Source organism: Misgurnus anguillicaudatus, chromosome 7, assembly GCF_027580225.2.
Source record: "Misgurnus anguillicaudatus chromosome 7, ASM2758022v2, whole genome shotgun sequence".
Lineage (NCBI taxonomy): Eukaryota > Metazoa > Chordata > Actinopteri > Cypriniformes > Cobitidae > Misgurnus > Misgurnus anguillicaudatus.
Genome location: NC_073343.2, coordinates 40,242,792 through 40,263,818, shown reverse-complemented (window position 1 = coordinate 40,263,818; position 21,027 = coordinate 40,242,792). Strand labels below are relative to the sequence as shown.

Sequence of the window (21,027 nt, the reverse complement as noted above, 5' to 3'; positions counted from 1 at the left end):
CACCTCTTACTCGTGGGCCCCGAGAATCATCATTGTTAACCCCCCCCTTTACAGCACCCCTGAGAAACTTATATGTGCTGTGACGCTAATTTCAGTAATAAACTATATTTGATAATTGTTGATGGACAGATGCCCACGTGCTGAATGGCTGGCTGACTGACACCTTACAATGGAAACCTGCCCCCTTTCAAACAGGCAGAAGCCTCCTGATTGTTTAACCATGTCTTCACCAAAGATCATAAACTATCAATTAAATATAAATTAAATAACCAAACAAGCTAACACAGTCTCACCCCATGTCGTCAATATTTGACGACACTTGACCATTCGTCAATATGTGACGCGGAGGGTATACCTTTCGCGTCATTTTTTGACGAGCTGGGGACTTCGGTGCTGTTGCGTCCGTTGCATTCTCTTCTCCTATTTTCTTGCCATTTTCGCGTCGGTTTAGGGTTAGATTACGCAAAATTAAACAGTGTACGCGAAATTAAACAGTGTACGCGAAATTAAACAGTTGTCACCTGGCGTTGGGGTTAGAAACAGTTGTCACCTGGCGTTGGGGTTAGAGTTAGGTTTGGGTAGGGATGTCATTATGTAAATCTAACCCTGAACCGACGCGAAAATGGTAAGAAAATAGGAGAAGAGAATGCAACGGACGTAATAGTATTGAAGTCCCCAGTTCGTCAAAAAATGACGCGAAAGGTATACCCTCCGCGTCACATATTGACGAATGGTCAAGTGTCGTCAAATATTGACGACATGGGGTGAGACTGGGTTGAACAAGCACAGCAATCAAAAGACTAGTCGTGAGAGCAATCAAGAGCAGAAGGCAAATGATACAAACACTGAAACATTTTTTAAAGTTTGTTCTATTTCAGGATCTTTCCAAGTTGATGTTACTGTCAAGGAACTGTAATATTGCTGTATCCGTCGTAAACCACTTTTTGGCATTGAGTAAAACAGTCCCTTCCCTGCCCGGAGTCTCGCTTTTTATATGTTGGATAAGAGGAGATAAAGTAAAGTCTTCACCATTTGCTAAATTTTGCCTGTTCACCAACATGCTTTGGATGTACTGCATAAAATGTTTTCTTCCCAGAGCGGAGTCATAAAATAAGTCTGTTGTGAGCAGAAGGTTCGTAATTTCTGCCCTGGTCACAGAATGAGAAGCCGAAAGCTCTTTTAAAGAGTACTCGGCTACAGCTGGGTGAATAACCTTCATGACTTCCAAGTGAGGTTTGGAAGCAACTGTGCGTCTTCTCAAAAGAACGTTAAACTTCTTCAATCCATCTTCAACTTTGCCTGATTCAGAGTGCAGACCAAGAAACTCTTCACATGTAGAGACTAACATCGATGCATCCCTGCAGTAAACATCCAAGAGAACAAGAATGGCAAAAAGTTGAGCAGGCTTGTGTTGAAAGTTGAATCCATTAAGTGTGTTTTTTACAACACTTTGAGTGAGGTCAGGTGAAAAGTTGTACCTCAGAAATGCAGGCAACAAAAATGTTTCAGCATTTGCATACGTCCTAAGCATGTCCCCAATCTGTTTGTATTCTTTCTCGGATAATTGGTTTCCAATAGCAACTGCATCATCGGTTCCTTCAGTCTGTTCACAGGATTCAACTCTCATGCAGTTCACAATTATGACTTGTGGGGACTTGGAAAAAATGTTCTGATTCAAACATTCCTTCTCGATTTGATTTTGGAGTTCCAAAACGTTAGGATGGCATAGGATGTTATCGATCATGAGCAGAACGGGAAGTCGTGTTTCTTTCTCTTTTGTCTCATATGTTAGCAGGTCCGCTACCTGTTTGGCTACAGTAGTAAGGTTATCGGTTGTGTCCTTCAGCACTGTGTCCTTCAGCATTGTGCAACGAAATTTTTCCTTGAGTTTCCATAAGACATGCATGGCTAACGCAGTGCCGCCGCAGTCTGGTTCATGGAGGATGTTGAAAAACACACAAGCTCTGTTCTGCTTCTGAATGTCTGGGATAATTGTGTTGACGATGTAGTCAAACTTGTCACGTTTGAAGAATGCCGTTGCCCCGGGTTGCTCTGAGAAGTAAAAGTTCCACCAAGACACCTTCTCCCCCTTGTAAAACCTCTCTTCGATTTGCCGTCTGTCTGGACATTCTCCTTCACATTGGTTCACACAAAGAACACTCAGCTTATCTAAGGATTCCTCGGTTGTCTTTGTGAGCACAACCCTACCGCCACCAAAACAAGGCAGAAAGCGACTTGATTTGTGATTCTCTGAGAACAAACTGAGCACAGTGTCATTGACCTCAGCAAAACTCAGCTCGAAAATGCTTCTCGAGATTTCAATATTATATCGGTTCTTAAGAAGATTCTTCCAGAAGGTGAATTTGGTTTCACTGTCACTGATGCATAAGATTTGATTTTGTTTTTGGAGCTTCTCTAAAAACATGCTGAAGATCTCAAGTAAAGGGTCTGTGGCATCGTTCACCTCACTTAACAGCAAGAATATAACAAGAAATTTCTTGGGATGCCCCACAGCAGTTTGGAACAGTAAAGAAACAACATCACGCACAGAAGATCCCTTCTCCACTGACCATTTATCAGCATCAGAGGGCTCTTCCCCATTGATGCCTCCATTACAGAAAACCCAGCTTGTGTTTGCCTTGTCTTTAATCGCACTTGCAGTTTTATACTGAGTTGGTGAGTAAACACTGACCGTTTTTCTCTCCTTAAATAATGTATTCAAGCCATGCTCAGCAGATTCTGGATCGAAATCCAAAACAGCTGCCAGTTTCATGTGAAGAAGGAATCGCAGGTTTTCCAGTTGAGTCGGATGGGACTTGTTAGCAACCACGATGTACCGTTCATAGTTTGACTTGTCCATAGAGCCGGTCCCGCCTGTTATCATATCACACAGTTTAGAGCCATGCACACTGTTTTTGACAGCAGAGAGATGCTTCTCTTCAGCTTCCTTCCTTAACTGGCATGGATGGGATATATCTTTGGTATTTTTCTCATACTTTTCCAAGGGCTTACCTGTAAGAGTGCTGCTGCTGCCGCGGTCTCTTATAAAGAAAGACTTGTCATATTTCTTCTTCTTCTCATCTTTGTTCAGATCACTAATGTAAAACAAATAGTCTTTACAGACTACAGAGGATGGCTCAACATCTACCTCGATTACATATTTTTTTGCAGGTGTCTTGTCAGCTTTGAGAACTTCAACAAATCGGGGGGGTTTAATACAGATCTTTGCTATCTGAACATGACCTGGTGAAAAATGTGCTTCGATAGCATGTGACAGAGCTGTATCAAACTTATCAGTTTTCTGAATGCTTACACCCAGAATTTGTCCATGCGGTTCGTCTTTCACTCCGAAATGAATGGTGCCATTTGTGCGGCTGTTCATACAAGCTGCTGCAAAGCGAATGACCTCATCAGTAAATTTTTTCATTCTTTTTTCTTCTGGTGTATTAGTGAATGCTTTGTATTCATGGCATGGTTGTATGAGGTCTATAGGACCTGTTTCCGTTACATCAAAAATGCTGTTTTCTATGTACACGTGAGTAGCATCAAATCTACAGAAAGGGTGTGGCTTCATGCTGTGGTGTTCAGATGAAACGTCTGTCTTGTCTTCAGCTCCCTGTAAGAAAATCACATTTAAAGTAGCATGCCATTGATCCTATGGCAAATGCCAGAGTCTTAGTGCAATAAAAATGTATTATACACTCTAAAAAAAAACGGTGCTATATAGCACCAAAAGTGGTTCTTTGCTCGTAATCATAGAAGAACCGTTTTTAGTGCCATATAGCACCGGTGAAGCACCAGTGAAGCACCTGTGTAGAACCATATAGTGCTATGTAGAACCATATTTGGTGCTATAGTGGTTCTATATGGCACCTATATGGTTCTACACAGGTGCTTCACTGGTGCTTCACCGGTGCTATATGGCACTAAAAACGGTTCTTCTATGATTACGATCCAAAGCAACAGTTTTGGTTCTATATAGCACCGTTTGTTTTTTTAGAGTGTAAGTAGTTAAGTAAAAAAAATTAAAAACTTACCTCTACTTGAGGTTTTGAAGTTTCCATATTGCAACCAGACACTTTTCAGATAAAAAGCTTTCTGTAAAAAAATAAAAAATAAAATAACATGGTTTCAAGACAGTGTGTAATCTAACAAATTATAATTCTCATATTCATATTAATAATATTAAGCACTAATTAACTTTTAGTATTAATAATGATTATTCATATCACTAGTGTTGTTTTTGGGTTCTATAACATTTGAATGCCATCTGGACCTTTATACAGAAGGGGAAAACAAAAATGAACCTTAAACAATGTGATTGTTTATTTTAAAAATGTATGTATTAATAATTACATGTCAGGTTACGCCTAAAAGCAAAGCTCTCGTGACAACATAATGCCCCTCAGAGAGAGCAAGGTGCTGTTTTTGTTGCAAGATGTTTTAGCATGATACTGTACCTGTGGCTGTACTAGTCATAATTTATAGTCATAAGTAATGGTCATTCAAAGAAATTGTGTAATTTACCTTGTTCTGTTCCTCATACTACTTTGAGTTTTTATAACTCTTGGGCAACAATATTTAAAGTGTTAAGTTTCAAAAAACATCAGAACTATGACTATAGACGAAAGGGTTTAAAAGCTACCCAACTGGGTTTGTCCTTTTTTTTTGACCCAACGCTGGGTTGAATATTATTAGAATTTAGATTCTAAAATTTTTAGACTGATCTCACGGAAAGTCGTATTATAGTCACAAAAAAGTAGATTAATTTATTTGTGTCCATAGCACAAAATTCTGCTTTTTTTCGTGCCACCCGCACAAATTTCCATAAATATTCCTTCGTGTATGTGGCACGACCTTCTTTTACATGTCATCTATGTATTGTTTTCTCATTGTTTCATTCCTATTTTCTTACCATTGTTGCTTGGGGTTAGAATAAAAAAAAATAGAAAACAATACATAAAATGACACGAAGGTCGTGCCACGGACAAGAAAAACGATATATAGAAATTTGTGCGAGTGACACAAAAAAGACATTCGTGCTCAAGGCACGAAAAAAGCTGAATTTCGTGCCAGGGACACAAATAAATTAATTAAAAAAAATTTGTGACTATAACACAACTTGCCATGAGATCATGTTGAAAATTTTTGTATTTCAAAGATTTTTATATATGTCACCCTATAAAAATCCTGAGTTGTTTCAACCCATTGTTGGGAAAAATATGAACAAATCCAGCTGCTGGGTTTATATGAACCAGACTGTTAAAGGCTCTCTAAGCGAATAATGTGCGACGTCACTTCCTGTTGATGTTTGAACTGTTTTCAAATTAACGGAGCGTAGCTAACGCCTCCCCTTCCCTCTCCCTTTCATGAACGCGCCCAACCCCCACCCCCAAATCCTTCTTGTCGTTTATTGGCTGGAACACTTTGTTATGTTTTGTTGTGCTAGGTTTGGCCACTATGTTGATATTGCCGTTTGTCGAGCCTGAGCTGTCTACAGAGATCGCGGTTTTTTACAGTTTGATCAGCGGACAGGCAGCAAGCAGATAGTGAGGAGATGTTTGCTGTGTGTAACAAAAAATGTTTTACGGTCTAAAACGCGTCAATTCGCTTAGAGCGCCTTTAAAGTCAAATAAAGTTGAGTCAAATACGAACATTATATAGGTTTAACCCAGTGGTTGTGCTTGACCATGTTTCACCCAACATGAATTGAAACAACCCAGCATTTTAGAGTGCACTTTTTTCCTCTTCTATGGTTAGCACAGTGGTTCCCAAATGGACAGTAGTGCGGAGTTATTAAAAGGAGGGCGTGGTAAGCATAGCTTCGAAAGTATGTTGCGTTTTTTCAAACCACGCATATGAACCTTGTTTTACCGGATGCACGTGCATTACCATGGTTACGCAGCTGGCCGGAAGTTAATTTTCGGTTTGTATGTGTTTATCGGTCTGGCTAGTGGCTAAACTGACTTCTGGACTAAAACCTTGTGGAAAATAAAAATGTTTTGATTTCCAAAAGACGAGGGGTGATGTATACATAGATCACCACTGTGAAAAGAGGTTTGGCAGCCAGGCAATAATTCAAGGATCTCTGGCTAACATGGTATACATTAATTTTACACAGTAATATTATCTCAGTGTAATGGTTGATGGTTGAAGTTGCAGTACTGTATTAATTACAATGTTTTAAATACATTCTTTAAGGAGTTTGCAAGCAAAGGATATATCTGCCAGTGTCTTTAGGGATGCATGTATTGGGGTGGACTTGAAAATATTTTTCTGTACAATGGGGGGCCAAATGAAAATAAATGGTGTAGCAGATGTTGAAGTCTCGCCCTCCAAGTGATTTCTCATGGATGTGTGACATGTTGCAAGATTTTCCCTCTCACCTCTCTGTCTTCACTAAAGGTGTTAGTGGGTTAATCAGGCATTTACACTTCTGTGTTTGCTAAGGGCTTAGTGTCTGCGTGAGATATGGATGCTTTCTTTGTGAGCGCTCAATGCGCCATTTTACCGATTAGAATGTCAAACACAGTCATTGTTTCGTGCAGTTGCCGCACAAAACTCAAAGTATCAAAGGTGCCTTCTAACAGGCATTGCCATAGAGACGGCTGAAGCTCGTGGTTTGAAAGTGGAACGGTTTTGTGTTTTGCATGTGTTTTGGTGATGGAAGAATGGGTTTACTATGGCAACAGACACAGGAAGGTGGAGGTGATGTATTAGGCCATGATAGCAGCGCACACTTGAATAATGTTCAGATGTGCCGGCGGCGTGCATGCTCTTATACTATATCAATCCTCTCACAGAGACATGCATTCATCATTCATTCATTTTTGTGTCTTGTGCTTCGGCTTAAAAATAACATTTTGGGGCGGTTTCGCGGACAGGGTTTAGTTCCAAACTAAAATGCATGTTTGAGCTGCCTTCGTTTAAAAACATCTTACCCTGACAAATTTTAATATATATTTGTGCCATTGTTTTGTCTGAAGATGCACACCAGTATTGTTTTTTGTAAAGTATGTTCGTAAAATCTACTCAAATCCTTCCGATCTCTCTGATGAAGCCAATACGGTAGTGAAAATTCATCGACTGGTCGCTTGAGGCTGGCTCCAAAATGGAGTCTATTCCCATAGACCCCTATGTTAAGAGGGAATAAAAATGTTTTAAGCTTGGTACAAATTTTTTTATGGTCTATATAGCTAATTTAACCCTTCATGACAACTGTGGGGGAGGGTTAACTCATCCGTTTAAATTATGTTAAAGGCGGAGTCCATGATGTTTGAAAGCCAATGTTGATATTTGAAATCACCTAAACAAACACGCCCCTACCCCAATAGAATCTGGACCTTCTGTGGATAGACCCGCCCCACACATACGCAACCCGGCATTTGATTTGATTGGCTATTAGTGTGTTTTGGTAGTCGGCCCGTCTCCTTTTCCAACGCGTTTTTCAAACATCGTGGACTCCGCCTTTAAGCTTTAAAGTTCTGCATAATTAAGGGTGTGGCCACTTGAGTGACAGTTGAACGGCCACTGCTGTCACTAGAGTCGAGCTAGGCAGGCGTGGTTTCAGCAACCAGTCACCTCAGCTTACCCACGTCCCGCCTCTTTACTCATTTTCGAATATCCGCGAGTGATGCGCAGGGACGCGCGGCTAAAGCTTCGTTTATACTCGCGCTTTGGTCCGCAACGCAAGTCTCGCTGAACGCGCGCGTCTCACCAAACGGACGTTTATAGTTGACGCGCTCGCTGTTGCACTATTTTTTGAACCGCCAGGGGGCGACTCGAGCAATCAAGTCAAAAACAAACACAAAAAAGAGAATAGAAGTCGTTGTCCGCAGGAACAACCCAGTAACATTAGAGCTTGATATATAAATATGAGAACATGAATAAAACAACAATCTCTTAAATATGTCTTTATTAAACATTATCATTTCATTAACGTTTTTACTAAACAAACAGCACAGACATCTTAAGGTTTGTATTTTATTCCTCGTCCAGTGGTTCATTCAAAACAAATATAAGCCAAACATTCTGAATCATGTAAAAGAATTCGTGTTTTAAACTGCAAAGTTTCCATACCTTACTTCCAGAGTGTCAGATAAATATATACATTGTTTTGCTTGGATTGATCAAAGAGATACTTCACAGGCTTGCCTGCTCGGACAGAATCGTTTCGAGTACGGTCATTTTCGGATGCGGAGACGCGCGCACAGTTACAAAAAATGCTCCATGCGAAATGGGGTCTCACGCACCCAACACGCACGACCGCCCACTCTGCGTTGACGTCATTTTCCGTGCGGACACGGCGAGTATAAACATAGCTTTAGATTGCAATGGCAAGCAACGCCTACTATTGGGGGTGGACTGGGACTGTTTACTAAGCATGGATTATTTATTTATTTTTCATGCAGCAATGCTTATAATTGTAATAATTTTAATAAGCATTATTATAAGAACAAGAACTTTACAAAATACTAAACAAGAACTTTGTTAAGTGCTTTTATGAATGTTTTCAGGATGACTTTGTTAAAGGTTAACTACTAAATTGAATGAAATAACAGAATTCTTAATGCTTATGTTCTGTTGAGATTATAGCTTTAACGTTAATGTTGGGGTGTTAATATATTTGATATATTTCATTTAAACCATATTGTTTTACATCTTTTTACCAGAGTTATTTTCTCTTTTTGATAGTGTTGATACTCTTATGGACACAATCATGAGGATTACTGCTTTTTGTCTTACCGATTTAATAACATGTCAGTTCAGTTTAGGTGCTAGTCACCCAGTGTTGCCAGATATTAGTACGAAAAACGAACAAAAATAATAGGCCATAAAGAACAAAGTAAGTTCAAACCTTGTCTTTTAGAAATAAATCATAGATATTGATAACACTTACCTACACTTAATTATCACTTTATAGATATCCCAAAGTGTCACATTAATTACTAAAACACCGTCTAAAGAGGATTTTAACAATGGGATCTGGCAACACTGTGAATTCTGCACCCGCGCGGCCGCGCCCTTGCCGCTTGAGTCAATCTCCGTCATTTTCACTAAACTTAGTAAACTATACACTAAACTGTCCAACCTTAACTGTATACGTGGATGTCAATATGAGTAGTTTTGAAAAACGAATTAGTCATTCAGAAAACTTAATTTTTTATTTTTTTAATATGAAAAATTTAGACTCACTAGAAGAACAGCGTTGTATTTGTTAACATTATTAAATGCATTAGTAGTGTATAATATGTATAATATGTAATATATTTACCTTGATGTCAAGTGTCCTTGTTGGATTATGATATGAACTCAAAGTTATTTTTTATACCTGGCTAAATGTATAAATCTGATGCATACGGCACATTTAACTAAAAACAGTTTAGCAGGTCGAGTTCAGACGTGGAAGAAAAGTCGTCGTCTGGTTGAATTCCACAGAATTTCCGTGTCTGTCAACAAGCTCTCCTGATTCATGACGCCCCTCAGAGAGAGAATGCTGCTGTTTTTATGGGAAGTTGTTTAAGCATTAAATACATGTGGCTTTACTAGTCGTAATTCCTGTTCCTATAAGACTTTTTGACTATTTAATATACGACCCATACCCAGCTAACAATTTTTGGTTCTTAAACCGTTACCCTATAACGTTATTTTTTCTCAAAACGTTCTCCTAACGTTAGTTGATGGTTTACAGAATGTTTGTTTTTCAAGGTTTGTTTTTGGTTAGCTTAGCCAGGAAAGTTTTCTTTACGAAAACAGAACAGTTTATGGCAAGTTGTTTTAGCAGTAAATACCTGGCTGTACTAGTCATAATTCCTGTTCCTATTTTCCTAAGACTTAAAAATAACATTTAATGTCTGGCTACATAGCGTTGAAAACATTATTAAATGCATTAGCTAACATGAACTAATAATGAGCCGTAAAGTATTTTTTGTCACTTAGTCATCATTAATTAATTTTTGTCATTTAATGTTAGTGTCATTAATGCCAATTTGCCAATACAATTGTTCATGTTTGTTCATTGTGCATTAACTAATGTTAACAGTTTTTTATTTAAAAAAATTATTAATAAATGCTGAAATTAACATGAAGATGAATAAAAGTTGCTGAAGTACTGATCATTGTTCATGTTTGCTAATGCATTCTGTCATTATTTTACTTTACATCCAACAGGTTACAACGCCCCATATATTATTAACCCTCTGGGGTCCCTGGGTGATTTGGCATCCTTGAGCAGTTTTGACCAGCACGGACATTTGTGCTTTTAGTTGCTTAAAAACATAACAATGGCAAAAGCCATAAGCTATATGCGAGAAGACGTGAAAGCTCCTGAATAATCTGTGATTGACACCTGATGAAACAAAGACTTGCATAATGAGACGCATACTGAGCCCCACAATGAGCCCTTTATGCAGAAATGTAATAGGAAACTATACATTTTCTGTAGTAAAACCATGATTTCTATAAGGTATACTTATAACAAAGGCAAATTATAACAAATTATACCACGGGTCTCTTGAATGCTGCATTCTGATTGGCTGAGAAATGTTCTATGGGTGTTGATTATTTTTCTGTAAACCGCACACCTAACTTTTCAAATGTCTTAAAAATAGGCACCTGAGCAATGTTTGTGGTAACCGTGGGGATGAGTACATGGTGGTCATAAAGAGATGGATATGGTCAGAAACAATGCTCAGGTAGGCTTTGGCATTTAATCGAATCCCGGTTGGCACTCAGGGGCCTAAAGTGTGCCAAGAAAACATCCCCCACATTATTACACCACCACCACCAGCCTGGACAGTGGTAACAAGGCATGATGGATGCATATTCTCATTCTGTTAACACCAAATTCTGACTCCACCATCTGAATGTCTCAACAGAAATCGAGACTCATCAGACCAGGCAACATTTTTTCAGTCTCCAACTGTCCAATTTTGGTGAGCTCGTGCAAATTGTAGCCTCTTTTTTCTATTTGTAGTGGAGATGAGTGGTACCCGGTGGGGTCTTCTGCTGTTGTAGCCCATCCGCATTAAGGTTGTGCGTGTTGTGGCTTCACAAATGCTTTGCTGCATACCTCGGTTGTAACGAGTGGTTATTTCAAGTTGCTCTTCTATCAGCTTGAATTAGTTGGCCCATTCTCCTCTGACCTCTAGCATCAACAAGGCGTTTTTGCCCACATGACTGCTGCATACTGGATGTTTTTCCCTTTTCACACCATTCTTTGTAAACCCTAGAAATGGTTGTGCGTGAAAATCCCAGTAACTGAGCAGATTGTGAAATACTCAGACCGGCCCGTTTGGCACCAACAGCCATGCCACGCTCAAGATTGCTTAAATCACCTTTCTTTCCCATTCTGACATTACGTTTGGAGTTCAGGAGATTGTCTTGACCAGGACCACACCCCTAAATGCATTGAAGCAACTGACATGTGATTGGTTCATTAGATAATTGCATTAATGAGAAATTGAACATGTGTTCCTTATAATCCTTTAGGTGAGTGTATACACATTAGCAAGGGATCAATACTTTGTTTGTTTATGTTTGTTCGTTTGTGTTTGTTTACAGATGCCATTACTCCATCGCCTGTTGTTTGAAAGAAGTTTGAGGATTGAAAAATAAAGAGGTTGCGGTCGACCCCAGGGAGTTAACATAATATTTGCCACGTTCAGCACACATGGCTATTGCTTCAAAATATTTGAAACTGAAATTTCAGAATAAGATCTTTGTTTTTAGCTTTTTGCAGCTTTTTGCTCTTTATGAAGGGGTGGCTGGTAAATATTCGTGCCTTGAGTACAAACAGAATTGCCCTTTGGGCTTTCACGGATCAAACTTTAATTTCAGCGAGCCGGATTAACAACAGCAATGAAGATCCCACCTGAGACACCACAAAACAAATTAACATCAACCTTTACTCTTAAACTTTGTGTCTGGCTACATTCATTTCGTTTGCTTTAAGGGCAATGTCATGAATATTGTATGAACTTCCAGCGCAAAGATTTTTCCTGCCTGTTGGGAAGGACTACGGACAGATCAGACGCAGAAAATTTCGTCATTTTGTGTCATTGAGTGAGTCCCGAGCGATTGATGTGGATTCAATAACTAAAGTAACAACATTCTCCAGCTCATCTTCTAACAACATAACCAGAAATAAAACAGCCCTGAAGAAACATTGAGTAAAATATCATAACAGATATGCGACCCGTCTGATGGGGCGTTATGTAAAGTTCCTCTCACAGCTCTATATCTGCTGCCAGTTTGAGGACTGGCTTCCTACCAAACAGGAAGGAGTAAAAGCTCAAGTGGAGCGCTGGGATGTTGGATTAATGCAGTGTTGATTATTTTGTGGCTTGAGGAAAGACTTCAGTGGTGCATGAGTTTTATAGTTTCCCCCTGACTGGCCAAATTATACACAGAGACACACCTTTCAAGAAGAGGAGACTAGGGATATATTTACATTTATGCATTTGGCAGACGCTTTTATCCAAAGCAACTTACAGTGCATTGCAATTATTTTATCATTATGTGTGTTCCCTGCGCTGTAAAAAAAAATGCTGTAATGTTGCATGCAAATTTAATCGAATTGGTTATGCAAGTTTCATGATGAGTTGACATAAAATATGAAACAAATTGCAATTATTCAATTTTATTGAATAAATTAAAGTAAAACAAAAATATAAATTGATATAACAATTTTTTTACAGTCTTGATTGATTGAAATGTTGTCCCAGGGTCAACATAATGTTACCCTGAGGACATAAACCACTTCAGGAGAGCCATTGGGCTTCAAACCCATTTGCTCTACCACTGAGCTGTAGAGGAGGCGTAGGTTATTTTGAGATTGCTATAAGAATCCATATTAAAGTGTTTACTATGAAACCCCCAGGGGAAATAGACACGGCTCACTGAACACACGTTGATCACATGCAAAGAATCAATAAGACTGAGACAGAGAAGTACAAGTGTGTAAATGACATGAATAGGGTCAATTTAGGTTGACTTTAATGTATTTATGTGTGATTTGGTTGCGTTTACCCAACAGTTGTAACGATACATACTAAACATTTAAGAAGAAACATGTTTGAAGCCAATATGGATGACCGGTGCCTGCAAACACAGTGTTTGACTAAACCTGGTAAGGACTCTGGGTTACTACACAATGATGGGACAATGATGACTTATTTTCTTGTGATGTGACTCCTTAAGATTATTCTGTTATGTATCAGTGTGACTTTGTTACATTTAAATGTTAAGAAGATTGGGCTTACTGTCAGTCAAAATGGTCAAGAAATGTTCCCAAGCCATTGTTCAAAAGCTTTTACCATTTAGGTACATTTATGTATACATTTGGTACCAAAATTGACAGGGGTGTCATGCATAATTTTTAAAAGGGACATGGTGTGCACAGCTTACAGAAATTTGTTCATAAACCGACATAAGAAAAATATTATAGAGCATTCAGTCATTTCCTTGGCACTCCCACATACATTTCTAACAATCTGAGCCACCATGTCTTCATGTAAAAACCACCAAAATAAATGTGTAGACTAACTTTTATGTCAAATACTTATGGTATATTAATAATGACATATTGGCACCATATTTACAACTGAAATGGCATTTTTTGTTTATATTGTTCTGTTTAATGACTTGTTTAATTGTGCCATTAATGTATTTTCACAACAACTGCAATATGTTATAAAATTAATTAGTGCTGCATGGGCAAAGATTAATCGCATACAAAATAAAAGTGATTTTTGGCATAATATATGAGCATGTGCTGTGTGTAATTATTATGTATAAATAAATACACACACATTCATGTATGTATTTAAGAAACATTTACGTGTTTATATATATTTATTTATATTTTTGTATATTCTATATTAAAAATAAATTTTAAAAAATTATATATAAGTAAAACAATTCTGAAATGAATATATGAATGTGTGTGTGGTTAAATATACACAATAATTAGACACAGTACACGCACATATATTATGCAAAAAATCACTTTTATTTTGAATGCGATTAATCGCGATTAATCTTTGCCCAGCACTAAAATTAATGTCATTTTAAATCCATAAAGTATATAAACAATGAAATGACATAAGCAATTATTTTAATGTTCAACACTGCAAAAGCAATAATGCTCTAACACTTTTTGTTTATTTTCAACTTTTTGTTTATTTCCTTTAAATTATTAAAGGAACACAGAGTAAAAAAAGTTTAGTTTCATGTGCTCACGCAAAACCGTCATATGCAGAATTTTCTTAAAGCTCGCGTGAAACTTGGCGTGCGCACGTGAATCTAACGCGTGCGTATGTGAAAGTGAAAGTTGCACGTGAAACTTTAACCCCTTAGGGGCTCCGTAGAGGAACGCATTTTTGCACAAAATTTTTACCTCATATGTGACTGTGAGTATGTGATGCCGCGCCACTGTGAACTCTGGCGTTGTACCAAGATGAATCCAGAAATATACTAATATAACATTGAGACCGTCACATTTTGAACCATATATTTTCTACACAGCACAGGTTAACTGCACATTACCGTACTGGGGTTTGGAAATGTTTTGACCATTTCTGAAGTCGTTTTAAAGAACACCAATTATCCAATTCACGATTTTACATTTCCTTTGGTGTGTAAGTGTGTATTAGTACATGTTAATTATATGCAAAAGGTACAAATCCCAAAGTAAACAATGACGCAAATCTCTTTTCGTGGACTACAGCAAACACACGAATTGTAGGCAACAGTTTACTTCCTGGGATTGGTGATGTAGTAAAGACTGACATTATCATAATTTCTCCCAATTCAGACTCACAGTTAAAGGCGTTCTAAGCGAATCTGTGCGACGTCATTTGTTGTTGATGTTTGAACTGTTTTCAAACAAACAGAGCGTAGCTAACTCCTCCCCCTCCCTTCTGTGCTTTAATGAACGCGCCCAACCCCCACCCCCAAATCCTTCTTGTCGTTTATTGGCTGGAACACTTTGCTATGTTTCGTGGTGCTAGGTTTGGCCACTGTGTTGTTATTGCCGTTTGTGAAGCCTGGGCTGTCTACAGAGATCACGTTTTTTTACAGTTTGATCAGTGGTCAGGTAGCAAACAGATAGTGAGATGTTTGCTGTACGTAACAAAAAATGTTTTATGGTCTAAAACGCATGAATTCGCTTAGAGCACCTTTAACTCCTGTTAGCATTGGATTGTGAGCGAATCTTTTAAACATGGTAAGGAGCGTCACATTTCCTGCTGACGTCAGAGGTATTCAGGCCAATCACAACGTACAGATTAGCTGATCAGGGACATAACACTTTTCAAATGGATGAGTTTTGTACAAAATCAGTGCGTTTCAGGAAGAGATGGAGATCTGGAGCTACAAAAATGTACGGTATATGTGAAAAATAATGTGTGTTTTTTTTTACCATAAACCACGCAAACACATTGCATCTGCAGCAGCTTCCTAAGGATCAAAACCTTATCAACACAACGAAAATCTCTCAAAGTGACAAGGTTGCTGCACAAAACTGATAATATTGTGCATATTAAACAGATAAAAAGACAAGTAACAGATTAATGGTTTCTTTGATTTGGAGGTTTGGCTTAAAAAACTGAGGGGGCACATGGGCATGGCGCCTCTGCCTTTCAGGTACTTACGAGACTTTTTAGGCGCAAGGGTGTAATTTATCAAAGGGTACTGCCCCTGTGTCATTTAAAGAGCATTTTTTTAATGTTCCTTACCTGTCTGGCAATGTGCGTATACATAAAATATAATAAGAGGTTTGTTTGTTAAAAAGTAAATCATGTTTCATGATGTTTATTGGGTTGGCTTGTCAAATTTTTCGATCTAAGAGAAACTGTCACGATCAACAAGGGTTTTTGTTGTGCACTGTGAATGTTTCAGTGCACCAAATGGATTTTATTATCAAGACAGCCCTTAAAATGACTGACACCCTGAACAGTGCACTGACTTCTGAATTGGGCAGCCGATGCATCTGTTATCATCTAGTTTATATGTACAAGCAATTTTGTGGTTGGAGCTAAAATGGATGTGAGGTAATATAACTAAAGTAATGATGGCTACTAGAAAGGACAGAATTATCAAAATAATTGAGCTTCATTCGAGCATGCACCCCTAACATTAAAGCGAAAGTTCATGCAAAAATTAAAATTCTGTCATTGTTTACTTCCCCTCATGCTGTTCAGAACCTGCACGAGTTCATCAAAATCTTTTTGTGTGTGTTTTGGATATATCCAAGCACTGCACAAGGTTTTTCATAATGCAAGGTCAGGCTGTGAATGTGTCTGAAGCTATGTAACTTTTCCTGTGTGGGGTGTGAAATGTGAGCCTGTTAGTCAAGCGCCACATCTTGTGATTAAAATGACCCACTACTGTGAGGACGGTGAGAGAGCAGCGGCGTTGGACCACAGGGCACAATAACTGACGTTTCACACATCATTAACTCAGTCTAATGTCAGAGTAACCCGCCGAGAGGCCTTTCACACGTGCCATCATTTAGGAATGGGCAGTGTCTGCACTAAGCGTAAAACCAGCAGCATCTTTTATGTCCGTGTGTCTTAAAGTCGTGACCATGTTAAAATGATAATCCTGGTAACTTCAGATAAAGCAATATGTACTTTAAAGTAAATACATTTTCCAATCAGAAATCTTTTCTTTGGTCATACAAAATAGCTTTGACCTTTTAAGTGTGATGGTTCTTATGCACTTTGAAAACCTCTCACTGCAGAAACGCACTTCCTGATGAATCACACCTGCTTGTGATGGCTTTACTATACACATTGACAGGGACAAATGGCTGTGTACTATTTGCTCTATTGACAGGATATATCGATATTCTGGTTTTATTGGATACTTTGATGACTTGCAGTGCACTGTATACAATACTGTATCTCACAATGCATTGCGTTTGGCTTTTGATAAATGAACGACGCTGTCATGATGGCCATACAATGGTCCCTAGCTGTCACAGGGGCATATCCATTATAATATGTACTTTTACGTGCTGGTATGAATACATTTCGGACAAATATGTACCTTTGATGTACTAATATGAAATCTTTAGTGTGCAGGTATAGTAGATGGAAACATTAAACTTGATCATTTAAACTTAACTCATTCCCCGCCAGCATTTTTTGTGATTTTCACAAAATGCCTTTCAGGAAAATTTTCTTCTTAAAATTTATAAACATACAAATATATAAAAATGAAAGAACAGACCCTCTGCTTTCAAACAAACAATAAGCAAACAAACAAAACAGGAAAATAATGTTTCATCCTGTCTATATTTTTTTCTCTGCTTATAAACTTTTAAATATGGGTATTTTTCTTAAAAAAGAATTTTTTTAGCAAAAAGCTGAAATAATTACATTTTAGTGAAGGAATTTTGTTAGCAATCAGATTCAGAACGATTATCAAAACATACAAAGTGTAAAATTAGTAAATAATGTTTTGGCTTCAGTTTTTTATAAATTGGGTAATTTATATTTAAATATACGTTATTTTGTGTATTTAGATTTATTGGATATTCGCGGTATTACAAATTAACATAAAAACTAATCAGGAACAAGTTTTTTTATGCAAATGTTTTCTCTTAATTGACGAGATGGGAAAAGAGTTAAAGGGCACCTATTATGGCCTTTTAACAAGTTGTAATATAAGTCTCAGGTGTGCCCAGAATGCGTCTGTGAAGTTTCAGCTGAAAATACCCCACCGATCATTTATTATAGCATGTCCAAAATGCCCCTATTTAGGTGGAGCACTATTTTAATGTCTGTACCTTTAAATGCAAATAAGCTCCAGCTCCTCATTTCCTTACAAACAGACAGTGAGCTCTTTCAGTTCAAATAGATCTGATTAATACAGTCTGAGACAATAGTATCTAGTAGACAGAGTTCAACTTTAAAACTATGGCAATGCAGGTAAGTGGGCGGGGCTTTATCAATGTGACCTCACATTGATAAGAGAATCAAAACAGCATGTCTAATGAGACTGCTTTGGTTCAACAGGGATTAAAAAACGAGGAGTGGGTGGATTTTCTTCAACGTAGTGTGGTTGTGTTCACACTATGTCCTAACACCTTGAAAAAGTGGATTTTGCATAATAGGTGTCCTAAAAAAAAACTAATAATAATAATAATAATATATAAATCATTCCTTATAAATCATCATTACATTATCATTACACTTAAATTAGGGCTGTCAAACGATTAATAGCGATTACTCGCATACAAAATGAAAGTTTGTGTTTGCATAATATATGCGTGTGTGTACTGTGTGTAATTATTATGTATATATAAATACACACAAATTCACGTACATATTTAAGAAACAATTACTTGTGAATATATATGTATTTATATTTTATATTATATATGCATTAAAAAAATTATATATAAATGACAATTTTCTTAAATGAATACATGAAACATGTTTGTGTGTATATACATGCCCAGGTGAAAAGAAGTACACTTCCACAGTGTACATAAGGTCCTTTATTTCCACACACTAATTTTGTACTTAAAGGAACAGTATGTAAGACATTTATATCAATTAATCATAAAATGGTCCTGATATGTCACTAGACATTAAGAAATCATTTTCATTTCAAATACTTATATCACTGACAACAGTGGTCTGGCAAGGATATTGTCATTTAAAAAGTGGAGTTGCAGCCCTCAACTGATGTTTATGTTGTCATTTTGTGTATTGGCCACCAGTTGTGGGATTGCAGTACCAGTTTTAGCCACAAGTTTTGTTACTGCAATACCAGTTTTGACCACAATCCTACATACTATTCCTTTAATAAACTAAATTCATCTTTAGTACTTCTTAAGATGTTCTTAAAATGATCTAAGTGTACTTATTTGTGCTATTTTGAGACACCATGAATATGAATTAAAATGCACTTTTAACATACTATCTATGTACCAAAAATGTATTTAGTTAACACCTGTATCAAACCTGAACTCAACTTTCATACATAGGGTTCAAGTTTACTACAAGTGGTACCTAAATACAGTTTTAAATACATTTAAGCACATTTTAGTGTCTCAAAATAGCACATTGAAGTATACTAAGATGTTCTCAAGAAGTACTAAAGAATGTATATCAGTACAAGTACAAAATTAGTGCGCAAAATAGAGCACTTTGGAAGTGTACTTCTTTTTCACCTGGACACAATGGGATTAATCGCAATAAATCATCCCTAACAGCCCTAACACTTAAGGCGGAGTCCACGATGTTTGAAAAACGCTTTGAAAAAGGAGACGGGCCGACTACCAAAACACACTTATAGCCAATCAAATCAAATCAAATCAAATGCCAGGTTGCGTATGTGTGGGGCGGGTCTATCAACAGAAGGTCCAGATTCTATTGGGGTAGGGGCGTGTTTGTTTAGGTGATTTCAAATATCAACATTGGCTTTCAAACATCATGGACATCATCGCCTTTAAATGCTTTTAGCATAGACTTTTATTTTTTAATATAATTCATATAACCTGACTAAATACAGTATGAATAGTGAGGTAAGTTTCATTTGGCCAAGTATAAATCCAGTGTACTTAAAATCTACTGAATTGTAGTTACTTGGCAACACAGGACAAAGAAATGATTGCGCTGCTATCATCAAATGACATGATTTACATCAAATCAGTAATTACAAAGTAACTAGATATTTATCAGTGCTTTCTCTTACTAAAGCTGCATTGAAATGTGATGTGCTTCAGCTTACTATGGTATTTTGGTGAAACCTGTGATTCATATATCTTAATAAACATGCATCAGCATTCTAAGGAAGGCACAATTCAATCCTGTAACACTGAAATGAGGCACAAATTTCTTTCCTTAAACATCCCCCTGTGTAATATAATGTTATATTAAAATACAGTTATAAACTCTCACAGGTAAAGTATTTTCAATCCAAAGGCAGACCATCAAATAAAACTCCAATTCACACTGAAATTAGCCAATTTTCACAGATGAACGCTTGAACCCAAGTGACTTCAACAGAAGATGCACACTTAATTGTGTTTTATTCTCTAATAAAAACATATTTTTTTAATGCATTCAGCTTGTTATTTCTTTTCGTCTCGCAGTGATATCGTGAAACAAGTCTTGGGTGTCAAAAAACTGGTGCTACAGATTAAATCCACAGGTAATTGGATGGCAAAAATAACTTGGATGGCAGAATCACCATGGAAACTTTACCAGCAATTTATTGGCATTCAGGTACGTGGATATTTCTTATAGCAAAAATTCTTAAAAACTTGCAAACACAACTGAGGACCTGTAGCACACTACTATATGCACACTTTTAATTTTACTGTGCGTTAAAGTGTTATTGCTACTGATGATGAACCTTATCAGTGGTTAACACTTCTGACTAGATCCTGCTGTGATACAAAAAGGTGAAAATTCGGTGCTAATTAAACTTTAAAAGAAGCTGTATATATGAACAAGACTATGATACATTGCTTTTTCTCTTTTTCCTACCCGAGGTATAGTATATGTCGCAAGGTGTCCCTGAAGCTGATGGAGAAGAACTCTCTGTCTTTTGTAACAGAACATTCGGCTGTACTGATGGGGTCACAGACGAAAGATTTCTTTTCTTGTGTGCATCCTATTCACAAACTTTCTAAAGAAACCTGCTTCATCTATTGCAAAGATAGTATATCTAAAAAATACGTAAATTAAAGAATTGATTATATTATTTAAAGATAAACTACGATGATAATATATGCACAGAAGTATTAAAGGCTATTGCTTTAATAAGAATCTTTTCCACAGGATACGCATAAAAGCAGCTGAATGGGACTGCGGAGGGTTCATTTATTAAACAAACATTGTTCACGTAAAATATATTTGAAGAATTTTTCGTCAGTGAATCTTAAGTGTACTCCAGCTCACATAATGATTCAATAGGATTTATGCCCAGCTGCACCACCTCCTAAACCCCAGCCAGCTCCTTGTTTCCTGTCTGCCATTATTGGACAAACTGATTAATCCAGGTGTG

At 37.4% G+C, this 21,027-nt stretch overlaps 1 protein-coding gene across 1 annotated transcript; it reads right to left on the bottom strand.

Moving 5' to 3' along the window:
- Positions 1-784: 784 nt before the first annotated feature.
- On the bottom strand, positions 785-9,937 carry LOC129417954 (sterile alpha motif domain-containing protein 9-like). The gene is made up of 3 exons (XM_055172853.2): positions 9,275-9,937; positions 4,038-4,098; positions 785-3,616 (listed from the first exon to the last, which is right to left on the bottom strand). The coding sequence occupies exons 2-3, from the start codon at positions 4,062-4,064 to the stop codon at positions 875-877; spliced, it is 2,769 nt and encodes a 922-aa protein (XP_055028828.2). The 5' UTR covers positions 4,065-4,098; positions 9,275-9,937; the 3' UTR covers positions 785-874.
- Between the last annotated feature and the right edge of the window lie 11,090 nt (positions 9,938-21,027).